At 38.7% G+C, this 20877-nt stretch overlaps 2 protein-coding genes across 6 annotated transcripts in view; both read right to left on the bottom strand.

The window, feature by feature from the left end:
• The window catches only part of RIN3 (Ras and Rab interactor 3), a 75153-nt gene extending 73140 nt beyond the window's left edge, over positions 1-2013 (bottom strand). For both annotated transcript variants that reach the window (XR_014694085.1, XM_084522764.1), the window contains exon 1: positions 1630-2013. Coding sequence is in view for 1 of the 2 variants with exons in the window: in XM_084522764.1 (XP_084378890.1) it covers positions 1630-1676 (47 nt within the window). In the remaining variant the exon portion in view is untranslated. The remainder of the gene's footprint in view (positions 1-1629) is intronic.
• A 2872-nt stretch (positions 2014-4885) lies between these two features.
• SLC24A4 (solute carrier family 24 member 4) overlaps positions 4886-20877 on the bottom strand; it is a 94062-nt gene continuing 78070 nt past the window's right edge. For 3 of the 4 annotated variants that reach the window (XM_084522767.1, XM_084522768.1, XM_084522770.1), the window contains exons 13-17: positions 18285-18451; positions 15951-16065; positions 13738-13850; positions 13007-13072; positions 4886-11266 (exon numbers count right to left, since the gene is read on the bottom strand). In XM_084522767.1, coding sequence (XP_084378893.1) covers positions 11114-11266; positions 13007-13072; positions 13738-13850; positions 15951-16065; positions 18285-18451 — 614 coding nt within the window. In that variant the 3' untranslated portion in view covers positions 4886-11113. Of the gene's footprint in view, positions 11267-12375; positions 12435-13006; positions 13073-13737; positions 13851-15950; positions 16066-18284; positions 18452-20877 lie in introns of all 4 variants that reach the window. The other variant, XM_084522769.1, reaches the window with a different exon arrangement.

Genomic DNA, 20877 nt, shown 5'->3' with positions numbered 1-20877 from the left:
TCTTCAGCAATATTGTGACATGCAAACAAAGTTGAAACACATTTTTTAATTACTTAAGTCCTTATTTAAGAGTGGGAGATAGATTGTAAATAAAGACAATCAGGTAATGAAATAAAAGTATGTTGGTAAATTATTCAGATGCTCATAGATTTATGAAGAACACATGCGTTGTGCCCATTCATGCTTCATCCACTTATTTACAGCCCAAATCTAGGGTTTGTGGCTTATTTTCTCCTGCAAAGCTAAACTGAAAGCAAATCTTTGTAAGCATGTGTTAACTTTCAACCAAGTTAAGAAAGAGATAAACAGTATAAATCTTTCAGTTTCTCAGTATGTGGCATCTCAACTATCACAAATGCAGGGAGTATCTGAAAAGTACCTATTCCTTGGATTGCTATCTACTTGTCAGTCAGCTGGGATTGGGTTCTTCTTTTTTCTTTCTTTTTTTTTTTACTTTTCTTATGACTGTGTGATCCTTGTCCCTTTGTGTTTAGCACTGAGTTGAACTGAGTAATTGTACCTTGGACCAGGTGTAATGTTGTTCCTTGCGACTCAGTAAATATCTGAAGGCAAAAGCAGTGACAGTTGCAATGTAGGGTTTTCCCTCCATCCCCTGCACTCCATGTGCACATTTGGGACAGTGCTATGGTGGAGCTATAGCAGCCTGTCAGCAGCTTTTCTACCTCCTTTTTGACTGTGTGTGCTGCAAGCCAAAGGAGACAGAGTTGCAGCACACTCAGTGACTGAAAATGCAAGTACACCGTAACCACCCACCCATACAGCTTCTTCTACTGCACCCATCACAGACAAAGCTAGGAGCTTTCATTCGTGGGAAAAAGTCTTTCTAAGTGTGTCAGGCAGATAAAAAGCACTCTTAATATCTGGTACTATATGTTTTTCCAAGGGGGTGACTGGAAGTTCCAGCAGCTGTGTCATTTTCCCCTGATTGTTTTCAACAGGAAACAGAAACGCTCAGCTTCAGCATCAGCTTTATGATATAAATGAGCCTTGGGCAGATTCCAGCCTGATCCTGGAGCCCCGGCAGCTGACTGTCCTCCCAGTCAAAACATATTTTCTCTCCCACTATGTTTTCTTGGGGCATGAACCTGCAAGGTGTCGTGCCTGTTTGCCAGGAGCAAGGAAAGCCCGAAGTTTTTTCCTAACCAAAAGTACGTCTGAAGTCTCTTGGGAGTCTGCGGACATGGTTTGTGTGCACTTTTGCTAGGTAGGGCTGGAGTGAGCACCAGCTGGTAGGGACGAGCCCTTACCCAATTCTCAGCATTTCAGTAGAAACAAAGCAAGCCTCCCAGGAAGGATTTGTCACGTTTCCAAATAGCACAGAACTCCCTTACTCTGTCCTTTCCCCTAAATTGCAGCTTGTAATTTGTGCTTATTCTTCCCTAAATAGCTGAGACTGGAGTTAAACAAAGGTATCGCACTTTGTTTTCAGCTGGAACATGTTAGCTAAAGGAAATACTGTAACTTACAGCACGATTGTGCCACACCATAGCGATTGTGTAGCTGAACCCCCCCCAGCCAGCTTGCAAATGCAGTTAAGAGCTCTTTGTTAAGTGGGCAAAGCAAAGCGACATAGTTATTAAAAACAGTGACTTAAGTTTCAGGACTTACCCTGAGTCATCCCTGGCTCCCTTGTCTCCGGCTGATGTTTTCATCATTACAGCAAACTTTAAGATACTTTCTGTTTCACAGTGGCTTTAGAGTTCCTTGGTAAAGAAAGCAATTCCTTGCCATCGCTGAGCAGAACCTCCACATCCTTAGTTTTGTACTGAAGATGGTATTTCAAGGGACTGCAGGGGGAGGATGTGTGAAACCAGCTTCAGGCTCGGTAGTATCGGAGGGCAGACAACTAAACAAGCACTGAAATGAAAGCAAACTGCCAAGAAGGTCTGATTTTAGCCTCTCTTATTTCTACTTCCTGTATTTATATGAACGGGGGATTTCAGGAAGAGGCAGTCTTTGGTGGTCAAGGGTGTGTGTGTGTGTGCGTGCGCGTGTGTATTATAAAGCCATATTTAGTAGTGAAGGCAGGTTAGCCTTATTAGAGAGAAGGGCCCGAGACTGCCAGCTTCCAGTTTGTTTCTGTAACGTAAGCAAATTTGCGGGAAATTGTTTTACAGACTACAGGTATATCAGTAGGCAACAGAGCATGGTGAACTTTGTAAAGGATTTTATAAGCAGCAAGGCAGTAAGTCTCCGTCTGCAAATTCCTGAAGCATGTGTATTTCTACTGCTTGAGTAACTGGAACCAGATGGAACTTGGAAACCTTTATATTTACACAGGACCTGAGAAAGTGAAATATCTAACACAGGCAGAGGACAGTTATGCAAAAAAGTTCCTAGCTGAAGCAAAAGGTAATGGTTAGGCTGTGAGACTGCTGGTAGATGAGTAGCTATCCAAGCCGTGAAGCTCCGGACAGTCTCGGAGCACATTTGACCTGGAGTTACTTAAGTGGTTGACTGGTGTTTGCCGTACTGGAAACCCAACTAAATATAGACCAGCTGTGGAGGCTGGGGACTGACAGATGTGCTGTCAGATGGGGCTGGTAGCACTCCTGTTTGGCAGCTCTGCCATTCAGGAAATACTGGATGCTGGGAGAATGCATAATGGAAAAGAATACAGCAGAAATATGCAGCAGAGGCGGAGAAAAGTAATTCATGGAACAGAGAGGGAGACCTTTTTGCTCCTTTTATCTTCAGAAGGGATTTCTCAGCTTTCGAAGATATTGTCCAGTAAGCAGGCTGTGCCATGCAGCCCACACTGGAAATGGAAATGCCAGGCAGCTGTCAGCGTATCAGTCTGAGGGCAACTACATGTACAGCACAGAGCCAGTTCTGCTGGCACTGAGCTAGGGGGAGTGCGAGGGACCACCACCATCATCAAGATGCACCTGTGCATCTCAAGATGAACTTTTCTAAAGGGTTTTTCAACCAAACCTGTTGGCATTAGAAGATGTATCTTCTAGCTTTTGGAAGGGTTTCGTTTAGAAAGTCCAAAAGCCTGACTGGAAGGCTGCATGATGGAAAAGAACTAAGTTTCTTCCAGCAGAATACCAGTTTTCAGTTTCACTCAATTTGGGAGCTCTTTTTTTTTTTTTTTGTTTCTTGTGAAATCTTTCACACAACTTGCAGTTTAAAGAATGTACACTTTCAGAATTTTAAAGTTTTGAAATTATTTGTGTTAAAGATATTGGGCAAAAGTTATTTTCAAAGTCTCTCTCTCTTGTTTTTTTTTTTTTTTTTTTTTTTTTTTTCTCTGTAAAATATTTAGTATCTTTGCAATGCAGTTAATCATTTCTGTAGAATATTCAAAATATGAAAATGAAGACAAGTTTTTATGTAAGAGATTTTGTGGGAGCTTTGCTGAGTGTTTTTCTTAAGCCAGAGATCAGGCAGGTTTGGAGCCTGACGCTGTATTCAGTATAGAATTACACAAAAGCTAATTGACAAAGTTATGTTCAGACACTGCAAAATGCCACTTCTCTGTAATTCATCCAAGCCAAGTATGTTTTAGAGAAAGAATTGAATTTTTCAATAATTTGGGATATTTAGATGCAATGTACTTATGAAGCTAATTTTCAGCCTAAAAATTACTGCAATTTCAGTGTGTGCTAGGGGCAGAGGGGGTATTCTTGGCTTTTCTAGGACTGATTCACCCTATCCATCTTAAACCACACCATTTTGCAGCCCTTTTCTTTTTTATTATTATTATTTTTATGCAGCTGAGTTGGGAAGGTTTAAAAATGTTTGATGATGGAAGCCCATAAGTGCAACGTGCACTTTGGTTGTAATCAAGTGCTTTCAGCACATTCACAGATTATACAGCAGTTCTGCTTCCACACAGTAGGATGCGACTGCACCAATAATATGGTATATTCCTGTAGGAACTGTCATGCCTGTTGTGTCACCAACCCACACATCATGTGCCTTTCATAGAGCCTATTACATAACAGATCACGATGGGTCATGAGGTCAAATGTGTGGGGGATTAGAAGAATGGGTACTTTCTATATTCAGATTTCGATTTTCAGAAGTTAGTTCTGTATGGAAGAAGGAATCTTTTCCTTTCCGAAGCCTAGAAACACTTAGCCTAGCATATACCAAAGAATGAACCCTTGTGCAAAAGTCAAAGAATGCCTGGTATTGCTCTTCTCCACTTCACAAGGGCTCTTCTGTTGATGTACAGAAACACAGTGGCTAATCACAGGTTTATACAGCAACAGGGATTCCAAAAGCGTGCACTGTGGTTAAGAAAAATAAGGTCACACTTTATCTCCTCGCAGTAAACTGGCTAGGAGCATTAATGGGAGGACTCTCGTCTAATGAAATTGTGGATAAACTAGCACATGAGCAAGGTAATTCCTTGTTCCTTTTTTTCAGAGAACTGCATTTAAAGACTACATACCTATAGCAGAAGACATCTGAAACCCTGAGATAGACAGCTCATAGAATCACAGAATATCCTGAGTTAAAATGGACCCAAAATGACTATCGAGTCCAAGCCCTGGCTCCACACAGGAGCACACAAAAATCAGACCATACATCTGAGAACATTGTCTAAATGTTTCTTGAAACATTCTTGATGAACATATCTTGTCCCAAAAGAGTCAATCATGCATTTCAGAATCACTGTGAATCAAATTGATAAACTTAACTTACCCCAAAATTAGCTTGATCCAGGTGATACTCCCTTGAACAGACAAAAATGTGTGAGCCTTCTGTCATTCAGTTCAGCAGAGACCAAATTTCACCAAGAAAGTGCAGGCACATATTCTAGCTGGGTCCTGAAATTTTAGATTTTCAACAATATATATGAGAATGCTTCACATGTTCTCAGCATCTGAGAAGAATACTGCAAACACTCACGTTGTTCTTATATAATTTATTGATAGTGTACATACGTTGATAATATAGTGCATTACAATACTGACTGCTAGAATTTTTTATAAATGTTTAGTTAACTATTTTTTTAAATTTTCACAACAAAAATAATCAGTTATCATGCCAACATTTTGTAACAAATTATCACATTAAATCCATTTGGATTTCATGACATATTTATCTGTACAAAGGACCCCATATCACAGAGCATTCACAGTGCATAAGGTCACAGTCATTGAAAAAATAAATAACATGATAAATAGATTTGTGTTATTTACAGTTTACAAACTCATCCCTTTCTGTTTTCAAAGTAAGCAGTTCTAGAAAGTTGTAATAATATTTTAAGAGGTACTGAACCTCCTAAGGGTGCACTGCAAATGCCTGCAAGTATGAAACACAGGGAAGTTTAAAAGGTTCAGAAGTTATTTTAGTGATCATAAATGATTTCAAATACTTTCTTGCAATGGAGGAGATAGCGGGAGCCAAATTCTACTCTCAGTTCCACTGATAAAAATTTGTGCCAACTACCAGGACGTGAATGAGCGCTGGCACCCTTTCCAAGAACAAGAAGGCCAGAATTTGGTCGTAACTTTGCTGCAGTTTCAGCCATTTGGAACAGTGATGCTGCTGGAGAAGCAGACCTACAAGTGTTCTTTGCATAACCAACTGGGATATGAGTGAAGGCAATAATCTTGCTGCAAAACCCGCTGAAAAGAAGCATCACAGTTGGTATTAGGCTTTCCAGAGACTTTACCTGTCTGGTTTTGATATATTCTGATAACCTTTAGATTTTGTCACACTTCCCTGTTGCTATAAACCTACCATTGTATTTGTTTTTCAAGTTTACCAAGATCATCTCAGTGATAAGACAGCAACAATCACATACATTCTTTGTGCAAGTAAGAAAGAAATGGAATTAAATTCAGTAATTCTCGTAAGAAAATATTCAACTGTTATTAGGTTCCTATGCTCTTTCATTTCTTTCAGACAGTGTACTGTATGGCAGAAGTATGATAGCAAGTAGAACACGGGATGTACAAACTGTCACCGTCATTATACAGGTCAGCCTATGGAGAAGGACCTACATGTATCTCTAATTTGGGGACAGGGATGTAGAGGATCTCACAGCTTTCTCTGTGGAGAAAATATGAGGACACCGCGCAAGGGAAATGTAAGAAAATGCATGCTCAAGTTATTCGAAAGAGGTTTTTAAACTTGTGCACATCAGGTCAGAAACTCGAATGCACCTATCAGTTGAACGACATTCTTCTTTTCAGCAGAACATTGATCGCTTGCATACAGTTTTCAAAATAGTTCAAGAAAGTAATAAGTGGAAATAAGGGGCTTGGTACAGAATTGCTGGGACTAAATGCTGTCATTTACCCGTGTAACCATCATATAAATCTTACCACCCAACAGACTGAAAAATCTAGAGTTCAGATTCAAAGAAATATAAAGACAAATGTGTAGTAAGTGGGTGAACTGCAGAACTTTTCTTCTGAGTGCTTAAACACAAGTAACTGAAGGATCTGAGACTTGCAATGACAGAACATTATGTCCAAAGGTGTTGCATTTCAATCTGCAAGATTCTTTGGTTTCACCTGGCTATCAGTGTTACTTTAGTGTCTGTTTCATATTACATTAGGTCTGATCTTTCCTTAGCATGAATAATCAGGCAGTATTTATACAGCTTAAAGCACTCCACAAAAAAAAAAAAAAAAATCTAACAGCAGTACACAAATAAATGACATTACAATTGCAAGAGATCCAAAAATGGAAGACACCCAAACTCATGAGGGATTTGTGCAACTAGAGCAAACATAATAAAAACAAGTGTGTGTAATTAAAGCACAGTCACAAAGGAAATCAAAGAATAGAGCCTTCTCTATAATTGCTGTATAAGTATCGGAGTAGGAAAGACCTTTTCCGTTTGTTTACATGTTGACAGAATGTTTACAAATATAATGTAAAACCAGAAACTAATTATGCATTAGTCACAGCTGCAGCAAACATATCAAAATAAAATAAAATAACATTGGCACGCCAGTGACTGAGCCAGGAGAAGGATGGTTGACTCTGCTGTACCTGCTGGGAAGACTTCAGGTGTTCTGCTAGGCTGGACTCAAGCCCAGAGAGCAGCCCTTAGATCATCAGTAGTCATTGAGAAACCACAGCTGTAGCTTCTTAGAATTAGATTTAGGCATGTAGATCCCAAGCCTGAAATTTTAATTCAGGCAATACTTTCAGTGGGACTCAGAGTAGCAGCAGCTGAACTTTGATCACGCAACTTTATAATGCAGTGTGAGTGTTATGGTCTGTATGGGATCAGACACTGCTGAACTTGATGGATCATCTCTGTGGGACTGTACTACTCCAATGGAACTGCAGCAGAAAAGAGCTGCTGGGAGCTCTGCTTGGCCAGCTGTACTTCAGTTATGGTCCTGTTCATACACCAAGACAGCTCTGAAACCTTTGAGACAAGGAACCTGTTCTCCTCTTATTTACATGAGTGGGAATATAAAGTGGTATCAGCAGAGCAGAGGTCCATAGATTCTGGCCAAAGCTTTTAACTTGAGGGAAAAATTAAAATTGTAGACTATGAAACCAGCAACATATGAAAAGATCTGGATGTGATAGAAACCCCAGAAACCATGCTCAGCTGTCATCTTAGGAAACGATCCAGCAAGGCACTTGGATATGTGTTTAGCTTTAAGCATGGAATCAATCCTACTGAAGTTAAGCTTTGCTGGATAAGGGATATCTTTTTCTGTTCTGTATTACTTTTCAGTGTTAGTACGCTGGCGATTTTCAGATCACAGTAACAGCTTTCCTCTCACAACCACCATCTTTCTCTTCCCTCTTGAACTGAATATTAACTTACACACCACTGTGGCACACGTGCCAAACTCAGCCAGCTAACTTTTACAGTGGATAGTAAAACAATATGGCTACAAAATCTTGCAGACACAACCTGAACAGACGCAATGTAGAGTTGCAGTAACTTCAGAGAGCCAAGTGCAAATCACCCCTTATCTTGATTGGGAAAGGGCAAAATTTGTAGTGGTTTCCTGACCACACAAGCAAATTGTTTTCTGTACATGTGAAAGGCACTATTCTGCTATTACTCAGCAATATTCTCCTGAATTACTGACACATTCTGAAGTGGGTATCTGACATACAACAACCTGTCCAACAGATCTTTCTCAGGCTATTTAGTTTATCTGCATGGTTCGGCCTATAATTACCATCTTTATTCATTTTAGCATATTGGTAATGACTATATAGAGACTCTAACTGCTTCATACGATCATGTGTCGTCAAGGCCCTGATACAGCATCTAATATCTCTTTGGCAAACAATATATCCCTGGTCACATCGTTATGTCAGAGGAGAATTCTACTAAAGTCATTTGTAATGACAAGCATGGCATGACACCTGTCTCATAACACAAGATGCATACGAGACTGCCTCAGGAAATGCAGCATTACAATCCATAGAAATAGTCCTGAAGTTGGTCTGTGTTTTACGTAGGAGTATAAAATGCCAGGACCAGCCATGTGATTTAAGGTCACTATTACCCTCCAAGACCGTCTCTTCCTACAACAGAACACTCTCAATTTTTGGAGCAGGCGATATTCAATTTAGGCAAAATAATTCCAAATGATGTCTCAATGATTCATGGCATTAGCAAACACAATTTCACGCATATTTGAGCTGGGGATCAGCTGCTAGGGAACAAATGGGTGCCCCTAGTTTTTTAAAGTTACCTGAATCAGAAATATGTAGTACAGTACAATTTGCTGGATCTGGAACTATAAATGTTGATGTCCTCATTAGTATCAACTCAGCTGATAAGTCGGCATTCAAAACTAGGCTTTGGAACCACTCTTCCGTAGTGTAAATACACCTGAGCTGCCTGAACTGTGCACAGAACAGCAGACGTTTACTTGGAGGCAACTAGTTCTCCAAGCCATGCCTCTACCTCTGCTCCTTTCAGCCTCATATCTACATACATCTCATATCATACAGGAGTATCAGCACCAAACTGTGCTCCTGAAAGAGGAGGGAAGAGAGTAAGAGTAAAGAGAGATGCTCCTTCACAGACATTCTGCAACAGAAGACTCAAAGATGAATTCCACCACGAACTCACAGACTGAATTCCACCTCTTCAGCTTTGCTGCTACAGCACAGCAAAAATGTCTTGAATGCCAGGAAACAGGGTCATCTGCATACTTGAGGACAAATGTGTTTACTGTCATGCTTGCCTATTCAATAAAGCATTTTAGTAATGCTGTATTTGTTGCCATCTTTAGGACTGGTAGTTTAACTACCTAACTACCTTGTTAAAGTGAAAAACCCTAAATAGGTGCTAATACTGACGTTTGTCATGGAGCATACAGCAAATAATGAAGACGTTGCTATTTTTTCCTTAGCATTACATTGAAAAGATTCAATTCCTAAAAAATGTTTAACAGCGGAATACACTCCTTGATTTGTATCAAAATAAATTTTAAATAGCCTTAATTGTAAACACATTGCCTGGTGTAAACAGTGTCCTACATGTGAGCTGGTTGAACAGAATTATTTGTCAGATATGCCAAGATAAGTAACTTTTTTGATTTAGTGCTTATTTATTAAGGTTCTTTAGTATGTTCTCATTGACATAGTAATGGGAATTTTTATATGTAGTCTTAAGTGCAAAATATATTAATATATTTAAAAATGCATCAACTTTTAGTTGGCAGATTTGGTTTATAAACATTAAAAAATTAAAAAAAATCTATGTATAAAGTTAAATGTGCTTCTTTAGAAACTGTGTGATCTTTCATTCGTACACAGCTTTAAAATATTTTGAAGTAGCAATGCAAAATATGCACACTGTTTCGGTGATTTGCAGTCTTATGATTACTACAATATAGAATGTTACCCATTATTTTTAATACTCTGGGCCAGATCCTGCTGTCATTTACATCCAGAGTAGTTCCCTATATCAGATTTATGCTGGTGGATAGGATATCAAAACCTGGCTTCTACTGGGGGTTAAGAAGAAGTATATCATGCCTCAAAACTTGCATACAATCAAATCAAAGACCACATTCTCTTGACAGATTTGCTTTTGTCTACCTGTTTCTTATCTGCACTGCTCAGTGTCAGACACCCACCTTCATTAAGCTTATGGGAATAAATAAAGAGTAGAGAATACACCAGCTTCTTGACTGATAAAATAAGCTTCTTTCCCCCATCAAACAAATCAAATCATAACCAGGGTGGGTTTTGTTGTCAGAAAGCCTGGATTATGTTCAGATACTTTTCTCAGCTGATAACAATAACTGTTAGTTACTGAGCACCCAGTTGTATTTTATTTGTTTAGATTCTTCTAAATTTACAAAATGGGCATACGAGGGCCAATGCAAAATATTTCTCATGATGTAATATTCCACAAATGTTTGTTTATACTAATATATACAGCATTCCTTATTAATGGTAAAACATTATTTTTCAAGTATAAATTTCTGCATGTAATTCTCTTCTACGATATGCAGATAGTCAAACTTTTAGTGTGCATCATCAGAAGTGATACAACATACAACCATTTCCTCTTCTTTCTCTGCCGCATTGTTCATCTTCATTGAAAAGAATGATAAATATGCAACACTGCCATCAAAACTGTCCTTGCAGTTCCTCTATAAGCAGAGCACTTGAAAGGGGAAATGATGTCCTCAACAGTGCATGCCATGATATGTGCCTTGGACTTTCTGGTCCAGTAGTTGAGACATTTTGACTAAGCCAAGAAAAGTTCTGAGCTTGCCTCTTTTCCTTCCACGGAAAGTAAGTGTCAAAACCTAAAGAACTATAAAGACTTTCTCCAGTCTTCTTGTTAACCTTGGAGGTGGTGTTTGATTGTCTGCAAAAGGAGAATGAAAATCACAACAGAAAGTCCCATACATAGGGACATTTGAGAGTTCTGCGTAAGATCCACACAGCTTTATGACTGAGCAGCAATATCCAGAGAAGGAAAATGCTTTGGTTGCCTTGAGCTAGCACGTTACAAGAAAGGTATGCTTTCCTTCCACACAGGTAAAAGTGCTTGGTAGCTGAAGAAGCAGGAATGACACTCAAATTACTGATGGAAAGAAGGTAGAAATGTGAAATGTCTCCTGTCATTTACAGCACATGTAATCAGAAGAATTGCAGTCTCTCTCCTTATTGTAGTTTAAAGTTCTTCTCGGCACATAGGGAGGTTGACAAAGGTGAAGACATTAAACTCTATCAATATAGAGAAACACAGGAAAACAGCATAAAGAAACAACACGTAGATGCCTAATTTCCTGTCAAGTTTCCACTTATTTACATGGATTCCAAACACCTGCAAGCAAACAAAGTGTTAGTTAATTAAGGCACAAAGGAGACTTTTGGAGACAATTATAAGCTAAAAATGAGAGCCTTTTGAATTAGAGATTCTGAACTAAGATAAAAATATATTCTTGGTATTTTACAGAATAAAAAGGCAACATATGTTTTTCTGATCAAGAAAAAGAATGTAAAAACCCAGTCCAATGACTCAAACTCTGGCCTTTCTTTTGTCTGAAGATCCCTTTACAAAACATTAAATTAACCTGCTTTAAGGTCACTTCAGAAGTTCTTCACGGAGCAGAGAAACAGGACCCTAGGTGCTCAGTTTCAGTATGTGGGGCATCTTCAGTATGTGGGACATATTCTAGTCAGGCAGCATTGACTGGCTATGAACTAAAGAAATGCCCTGAATATGCCTCTCCCCGAAGTGCTCCCCTACAGATCCTACAGTAGATCACCAGCACCTAATGTTCATTCTTTCAACAGCTTCAGAAGAACTGCTTTCTTTGATATTTTACTCAGCTCCAGAACTAAGGGGAGTTACAAATTACAAGAAGCAAAGCAATGAAATCCGCATGAAGGCTCCTATTTTCAGTGGTGTTGAGTGCTTCTGAACAATTACTCTCCAAAGAGTTTTTATGTGGGAAGATCTGGGGGAATCAGGGTATCCAGCAGAACAAATGAGACAACAATAGATGCTTTGAACTCAAATGATATGGCTGAAAAGAGTCTTTTCATAAAACCCTGAGCAGCTAGCATAGGAACACATCTGCATAATCCTCCCATATTTTCCAAAGTGCTGGTTACCAGTAAGCATGCAGCAACATCATATACAAGTGTCTAAAAAACATCTTTGTTGTTTCACAGGCGCCGTGCAGTATGATGGAACTGGAGATAGGAAAAGAAAAGAACAGGCTCCCACCACTTACGTTATTAGATGCACTAGGAAGTTAGTGGCAAAATGAACAGTCTTTCCACCACTTAAGTTGTGCACAGGTGATGTGGAGTTTTCTAAGACCTAGCCATGCAACAGTGTAGAAACTCCCGTGATGATCCCCTCCTCTGCAAGAGCCTCCACAGGCAGCCAGTGTAAGATGTTAGTATAAATGGGTATTTTTATACCTTTGGGATTTGATTCTTTCCACAGATGGCTCCCTGGGAGTCAGCAGGATCAGAGAACCCTAAGTACCAGCAAAATCAACTTTTGAAACAGAACTATTGTTTCACCTTAACATGCCTTGTGTTCTAAGGGTAACTGAGTGACATTTAGCATGCCTATTCAGAGTTCTGAAGTTCACAGTCCTCACAGACTTGTCTTCATGACGGGTTTTGGCTACAACACTTCATTAGTCTAGGCTGGTTTGAAAATCAGAGATGGAGGGATAAAAAGAGGGATGAAATATACCTGGGACTTGCCCTAGCATAACGTAGGCAGGTCTGGGGTATGCAGCTGGACACAGGAGCAAAGGAGTATTATTGGATCACATAATTTCAACACTGGCACTGAAATCAATGGGAACCTACATACATCTGTCATCTCTTCTGCCCCAAATGTCAGATTTTAGTCCTCACAGAGGACAATGGAAGCTCTTCTACTCATGGTACTGTTATAAGAATGGCACATAAAAATTGATACTTTGGGGATAATAAGTACTTTAAAAATTTCCTTCCAGATTATGTAAAGTAAATAGTTAATGATTATTTTGCAATCAGAATACTCTGAAGAGTAACATTTGGAAACACGTATACTTACAGTCAGTGCCACTGATCCTAGCAAAAGTGCAACTGAATAGACCAGTCCTTTACTGTTTATCTTAACCTGTGGGAATTAGACCAAAAAAAAAAAAAAAAGATACCTTAAAAACATTCAGAATACAATAATTGTGTTTTAGAGATCAGAAATCAATTTATTGGTTTATGGTAGTCCACCTTCTGCCTTGAACAGTGACTGACTTACACATTTTAAACTATACAAACCTGTGACAGATTTATCATAACGGAGAGTGGGAGGGTTCAGGATTTAAAATAAATGTGTAAGAAATCCCTCCTCCATAGAAATACATAAATGAGTAAATAAAATCGGTATTTTTAATGGATTTTATGTTAAGAGATCCTCATGATGGAGGTATATCATTATTCTTGCCTTACAAGAATACTAAGGTACTGGAAGGCAGATGTGCTTGAGATTGCAGAGAGAAAATGACTGTGCCATGAACAGACATACATGGCCCTGTTTTTTGCTATAGAATATAATGTACTCAAGTTGGCAAACTGTGAATTAATTACAGCTTGTGGAAAGAAAATTGTTTATGTAACTTCTGGTTCCTTGGCAAAGAAATAACACCTTATTCAGAAACCAATACATGCTCAGCATTTGCTGTTTCATTAGTTGGTTATTTACATGCTATCTTTTAAGGATATGGTTGTTTGGTTGGTTTTTAATGGAGAAAAAGAACACATTACAAAAATGTCCAGGATACATACAGTTGATCCACAATCAATCGCCATGGTCTGCAAACCCCATGGAACACCAAGGCCCACCAGAATGTCAAAGACGTTGCTTCCTATTGTATTGGATACTGCCATGTCACCAAGGCCTGCAAAGGAAAAACAACCTTCAGGTAAAAACAAAGGATAGGATCAATATTTCACGTTCTAGAGGAAATTAAAGGGGAATGATTGGCATTGATCCAAGCCCTCTTGGACTGGCCAGAGTGAGGTAGGGAGATCATTTCCATAACTGCTTGCTCCAACTGCATCGTCTTTGTGGCTTGGCAAGCTTTACTGAGTGCATGGTATCCATTCAGCCTATGTGTTCAATGCCAGTTCAAAAATGAAGCTGATGCTGTTGTGTTCTAGACAGGCTGCAGCCACAGGGAAACTGGAGATTGTCTACTGGATTTAGTCTGTGGACACGCAGCTCACATAAATGATGAAAACTGGTCCAGAAAAGAACTCAACCAGATGGGAGTCAAAGATATTAAGCCCTTCTGTGGGGTATGGGTTTAATCAGCATCGACTTCACTTTAGGAACAATCAAGTGGGAACAATCAATAAAAATAAAAAAAGAGTGAATGGTGATGAAGTCCCTAGGCATTACTCGTAATCCAGTCCTAATGCCTATCACTGGCTGCCATTTCATACTGCACCAGTATCAATAAACGTGAGGAAGGCAGAACTCTTCTCTGTCTAATTTCCCCAAGGCACTGGCTTAACTATTAACTCCTTTCTGCAAAACACACACCAGGAAGGAAGAGGAACTCTGACATAAATGGGACACATCCTACAAATACTTAGAGTACAGAGAGCACAGACAGACACTGCCGAATCACAAGTACAGTCTCTGCTTGAAGGGAGATGCTCATAGAAAGGTTGTGCTTTCAATCCGTATTATGGCAGTGTCCCTCTCTACTCTTTAGATATTTGTCTACAATCTGTCTTGTAACCATCTTCCTGGATTCCAAGTAGTGCAAAAACACTGTCTTTGAACAAGAGGGGCTGCTTTTTCCCAAGCTACTGCTTAGCTTCACTTTCAGAGGAAATAATTCTTTCAGTACTTTTGCCTAATACTAAAGAACTGATTTAAAGCAGCACTCTGTTAATTAAAAAATGTAATGTTTTCCTTCTGTTCTTTCAAAAAGCTGTTCATTTAATACTACATATGGAAAGCTAATTTAGTAGAAAGATTGTTCCATAAGAATCCTGAATACTTTTGTTCTGCTTTTGTGAGATTTTCCTGCACAAAACAGGTAATAGAAACTCAAGAATGAAATAATTTAAATAGATCATTCTTTTTAATCAAGTGGCATTTAAGAGCATTATTTCTATCTCAAACTATAAATGTGGGACTTTGGGGTACTTAATTTATCACTTCAGAACTCTTGATATTTGCCCAGTGATGTGTTCTGGAGATCTCATTATCTGGGAAAAAACAGACTATGGAGATACAAATGGTGGAAAAGAATACAGTTAGGAGCTGTTCTTATCCTCCTGTAGTACAAGGGGATCATTTCATGTTTAATGTTTTTCAACAACAGGAGGGAATGTGTCTACAGACATTTTTCAAAAAAAAAAAAAAAAAAAAAAAGGAAAAAAACTTAAATGTTAACAATACATGAGAAAACATTTTAAAATTTCAATTGGAAAGCTGGTGAAAACATAGCTAACATTTATCTAAAAGCTGTTCCAGTGCCACTATTCATACATCCCAAAGGGAAAGAGGTCTGCATTTGGATGAGAAGTATGCTTGGAGCAACATCACTTCTGCCAGATCATCTTAACCACTTCACTTCCCTGGGTAGAGGAGGTCTTCTAAAAATCAGTACAAGTTTTACATGGGCTAGTGCTCGTTAGCACATATTCTTCTATGCAGTTTTTTTTAATAGCTGTTATGCCAGTTTTGTCTGGCTTGTATCTTTTTACCCAGACTGATACACACCATGCATAGGATATCTGAGTTTTGAGTGACCTTCAAGAATGCTAGGCCATGCCCAGTCTCAATAAGCAAAAGATAACAGGACAGGGATGACTTCTTAGTTCACCATACTTAAAGCAATTTTTTTTTAATCTGGGCCCTGAAACAGTGAGAATAAATAACTAAATAAGAATAAAATTGCATTGAGGATATGTTTGTATGGAGGTAGCAAATCATAGAGCAAGTATGTAACATTGCAGGAATGCTCCCGCAGGCACACTACCTTGTCTTGCTACTATTAGGCTGGCCATGCAGTCTGGGACGCTTGTTCCTGCAGCTAGGAAAGTAATGCCCATGATCACATCTGGTATCCCAAGTGTGTATCCAATCACGGTCACCTGAACAATGAGGAAAGTAGGTTAACCTCTCATATTTGGAAAGTCTCCTCAATCCAATACAGTTGTGGCAGACCCTTAACTTTGATTTCTGATGTGGACCCTAGCAGAATTAGACTCAAATCCAGTTCTGCAAATGAAGTAACTGTGAAATAACCAGCCTAAAATCAACCTTGTAAAAAGGAAAAGTACTTCGGTCATACTCTTCAACATTTCATGAGCAAAAAATAAGCACCATTTTCTGTAATTTGAATAGGACATACTGATTTTTTAAGGAAAAGCAGAGACATGGTTTTGTTTTTACTTTATTCCCAAAATGGCAAGATACTTATTGGTTCTTTTCTCATGAGGACTGTAGTCAATTTATATTGTGATATAGGGCCAGAAATACGAAGAACTTATTATATTCCAACACATGAAGAAGGAAACACTTTCTTGAATGACTCCTGATGTAATCCCAAAGTGAGCGTGTCTGGCTATACTATCCCCTGAGAATCCAGATGCAGCTTTATAAATGCTTAGGGGAGGGCTGAAACTTGTAGCAGAACTCCTGGGAGAGAACAGGGAATAGTATTTAGCTGGAACATCCAAAGAAGACTGAAAAAGAGTCAGGAAAAAAGGCTGAGCAGGCAGCCAAGCATGCAAAGGGAATAGCCTTGTGATAGCGAGGGGACTGAAGCAGGAACAGGCAGCTGCTTCCTTGCACAGACTGCTAAGGGTGAAAGCCTTTAAGTCTCTGTGTTGTTTTCTTGAAGTATTTTGCCAGTCTCTTACATGAGGAAGACTGGACCCTTTGCCAAGGAAAAGGTATTCTTTAGGAACCCATGAACAAACATTCACATTATCGGGGGCAAGCCGTGGCTCAGAAGAGTAGGCATCATTCTGTTGCAAGTGGTAACAGATTATTAAGGTCTGTGTGTGTCTTAAAATAAGAGGTGTTGGAGCCTTGGCGTGTATGTCTCTTGTTTGTGAAAGGGACTTCTGCAAATGGAACCAAGGTACAGAGCATGGTCTGACAAAGGACATATGGTACGAAATGAATGTGTGGCTTTGGCACCATTATACCAAGCAGAATGAGTGGCTGGCATATGGATTTCTCAGCATTAAGAGAGTGGGGGATTACTTTATAATGCAAAACATTGTGCATCACATATATAGAAAACACGGAATCTTCCGTGAGAGGAAGCATAAATGTAAAGTAGTCTGCAAATGTCTGACACATTTGGAGAAGGCAGAGATGTTTTCTGTCCAAAAATATTTTGCAGGTAAGGAGCTCATGAACAAAAAGTCTTCCATATACATGCCTATGAGAGTATATATATATATATATATATGGCTATGAGTATGTATATGTATAAGACATACATGTATGCATAGTCTCAGCACGAAGCAACCTGGCTGTTTCTTCACTATATTTTCCTTTAAAAGGAAAAATGAGTATATGAATTCTTTGGCAGCACATCCTACCTATCTTCTAGCGATAGGTATATGCAACTTCTTGGGTTTGCATCTTTTAGAATAGAAAAAGGTAATTTTCTATACTTCAGAATTACGGTGATTTTTGTTTCCATCACAGAAACTACTTTGAGGAGCTTTCTTATTCATGTCTCTTCTCTGACTGCAAATGTAAACTTAAGAATGTGAAAGAGGAAAAGAAAGAAAAAAAGGAAGCTATTCAAATCTCCAAGTAAGTGTGCTCCTTGGTCACAATTTACAGATCTACAGCTGATATACAACTTCTCACAGATCTAGGGCAAATGGAAGCATACACGCAAACATAATACTCTTCACTAAGAAAAACTTTCTTGTGTTATTCCACTCTACTTGAGGTGTTTTACAGCACTTCAATTTTTTCCATCCATCTGCCTTTTCAGGATGTTTCAATATCAGAGCCTACAGCCAAATTTCTGAAGATGTCTCAGGAAGTCTGCTGTGAATTGAATGCTACCATTTAGATTCCCCTTCATTAGTAGGATGCGGATGCCCACATTGTTTTGAAAATTGAGCTGGCACCTTCATGCACCATGTTGGGCCCTATATAGTAAAGGCCCAAACATTTGTGCAGAAAAGAGTAGAATAAAGCTAATATTATAATAATAAAGAGTGTAAACTGAAGAGACTACACTATGACTATATGTCTTTAACAAATATACAATAGATCTACAATCTGTTTTGTGATGCACATTTCACCCAGTACAGTATGCCTTGCCACACATGCTTACCATCCACACCATGAAGTAGGAGAACAAGGCAATCCAGAGAGTGGATAAGACAAATGTGAACATAAACCAACTCTCCCAGCGCGGTTTGCTGCAGTTTGGAATGGTGCAAAAAAGCAAGAATATCAATGGCCACGTCAAAATCCATTTAATTTTGTTCATTTTTCCATCTGCAGGACAAAGAAAGGAGAGAACCAGTTTATTTTTTTCATCACTATCCCAGGCTCACATTTCTTTGAATACAGCAGATGACGAGATCTCTGAAAGCTGGTTACAGCCGTGCACGTCAGCTCATTTTCCAGCGTATCTTTCATCTATGCTTGCTCTCTGTTTGCAATCTCAATCAAATTCTGCCCTTGCATGCACATCCAGAATCTTAATGCTAAGACTCCCTAAGTATATGTAAATCCAAGAAGGGTTTATAAGGATTTTAAACTATGGCTACTTATAAAACCAAAATTAATGGTCCAATTTGTTGCTCTTTCAAATACCTCCATTACTATTAATTCAAAGGCACAAATAAAAACAAACAATCAAGAAACCTGACTTTTTAAAAGGAAGATGGAAATCCTTGTAGTTAAAATGACCTGCAACTTCTGTGCAGCAACAAAAAATAATTTCAAAGAAAACAGAATCACAGATCCAACCTGTGAACACGATAAACTTATTTCACATACCCAACTGTGGACACTTGGGCAAGAAATTCAAACTAGGACTTAGGAGACCTATACTCATTACTCCCTCCAACTGCACACCTTGGGCTAATCTCTTTTATCCTCTGTAAAATAAGACTGGAGACAATGACTTCCCTCGTACAGATCCCTGAAATCAACAGGTGAGCAATACCAGACATATGTCACTACTGATGAAGACAAGTACATGCCTTCTTATTTGTTAAAAAATGTGTATTATTGTAAATGTGCATGTAATTCTCAATACAAATAAGAGAATTACTTTACAATTGGGTCATAAATCTCTGTGGCACTTACTTACCTTTCATAAGGTATCCTGCAAGTAGGATAACAAATTTGTTAATCAGGATAAAACCAAGTAGCACAGACAACCGCACAGAGGTTTTTAGGTTTTTGTTTGGGTTTTCCCTACATAGATTTAGAATTTTGCTAGTAAGGATTTCCGTCATAAACTGACAGTGATATGTATATGATCTGATAAAATATGCCATTTTTAATATAACGGGTAATCACACTGAAGAAAATTATCAGATACATCTTTCAGTGAAGTTAATTCAATTATAAAGGGCAGCTAAGAAAACTCCCATCAGCTTCACCAGGAATTTTCTTTCTGCAAAAACTTTGGAATTAAGGATTTTTCAATGCAAGTTTTTGTCAATGGATTCAGTTAGAATTAAATCTGTCCTCTGGAGCAATGTACACCAGATATAAAGAAATCAAAAGTTAAACCTTTTAAAATTAATAACATCTTTGTAATTTATGAAACTCTGTAATAGTTGAATTAAACTGCAAATGCAGGTCTTCATTTTACTTAGGTATGTATTCTAGGGCTAAGGTATGAATCAGCTCCTTAACTTGAGAATTTCTTGTAAATTCTAGGATGCCATCAGCCCACCAGGAAATTTTAGACTAAGCTTGGCTCTTTACTCCCTTTTAGCTTGTGGCTGTGGGACTTCCAACACATAAAACTACTAAAGTCTCCTTCATCAATTCTGCTTCTAAATATGTACATGACATTGGAAGCATAACACAGATTTTACAGGAAAGTCCTTTTTCCTTTTGCTTACATATACTGCTATACAGGTTTTAAAAACAGTAATCGTTCTGTTCTGTCCAGAAAAAGAAATGGCACTTGTTACCTCACATCTCACTAACTCTGTTAATGAGACTGTAAATATCCTATGGTATTTCATACCTCCTTCTGTTTTATTTGTTTTGGTTTGGATCATTAAAAGACTCCTGCTGGTTAATTTGTACTCTTTGTCTACCCATGTTGCTAAGCCTGGTTCATAGTCAAACAAGTCAGCATGGCCCAGGCTGGTAATTCCCCAGTTAATTCCAAATGCAGGGTGAGTGGGCGACAGTTTGACAGGAAAAAAAATATGGATCTGATTCTGATCTGATGCTGGTTTAATCTGACTGACTTCAGAGGTGCTACACACAGGAGATTTAGCCCATTTGTCTTTTCGATAATACAGATAAGAGAAACAAAATTGCCTGCAGAACAAATTGGGAATCAACAGATTTTCTCAGCCTCTGTTGGAGAATATGTATTGTGTCAGAGATCCTGCCTAATGTCCTTAATTACCTAAAAAACACTTAACTTCAAGAATTCACAGTGCCTTACCACTGGCATTGCTATTCTTGCTCAGACCCAGGAAAACAGAAATGTTGGTGGAGAATTACTTGCCTGTCCTGTATCTTTGTTCAGATTGCATGGATGTGTGTCAGACTTCAGGGAACAGAAATGATAATTTTGTTGGGTTAACAGAGGAGACTGGCCATTGGCAGTTGGCCTGCAGTAGTTCTGAACTATCATGAACAAAGTAGCCTACCTGACATACCTAACACTGGCTTCTCTTTTGTGCCAGGGCTTGCCAGCTTTCAAAAGCCTTCAGATAAAG

The sequence above is a fragment of the Aythya ferina genome, assembly GCF_964211825.1.
Source record: "Aythya ferina genome assembly, chromosome: 5".
Lineage (NCBI taxonomy): Eukaryota > Metazoa > Chordata > Aves > Anseriformes > Anatidae > Aythya > Aythya ferina.
This window is presented reverse-complemented; position numbering and strand designations above follow the sequence as displayed.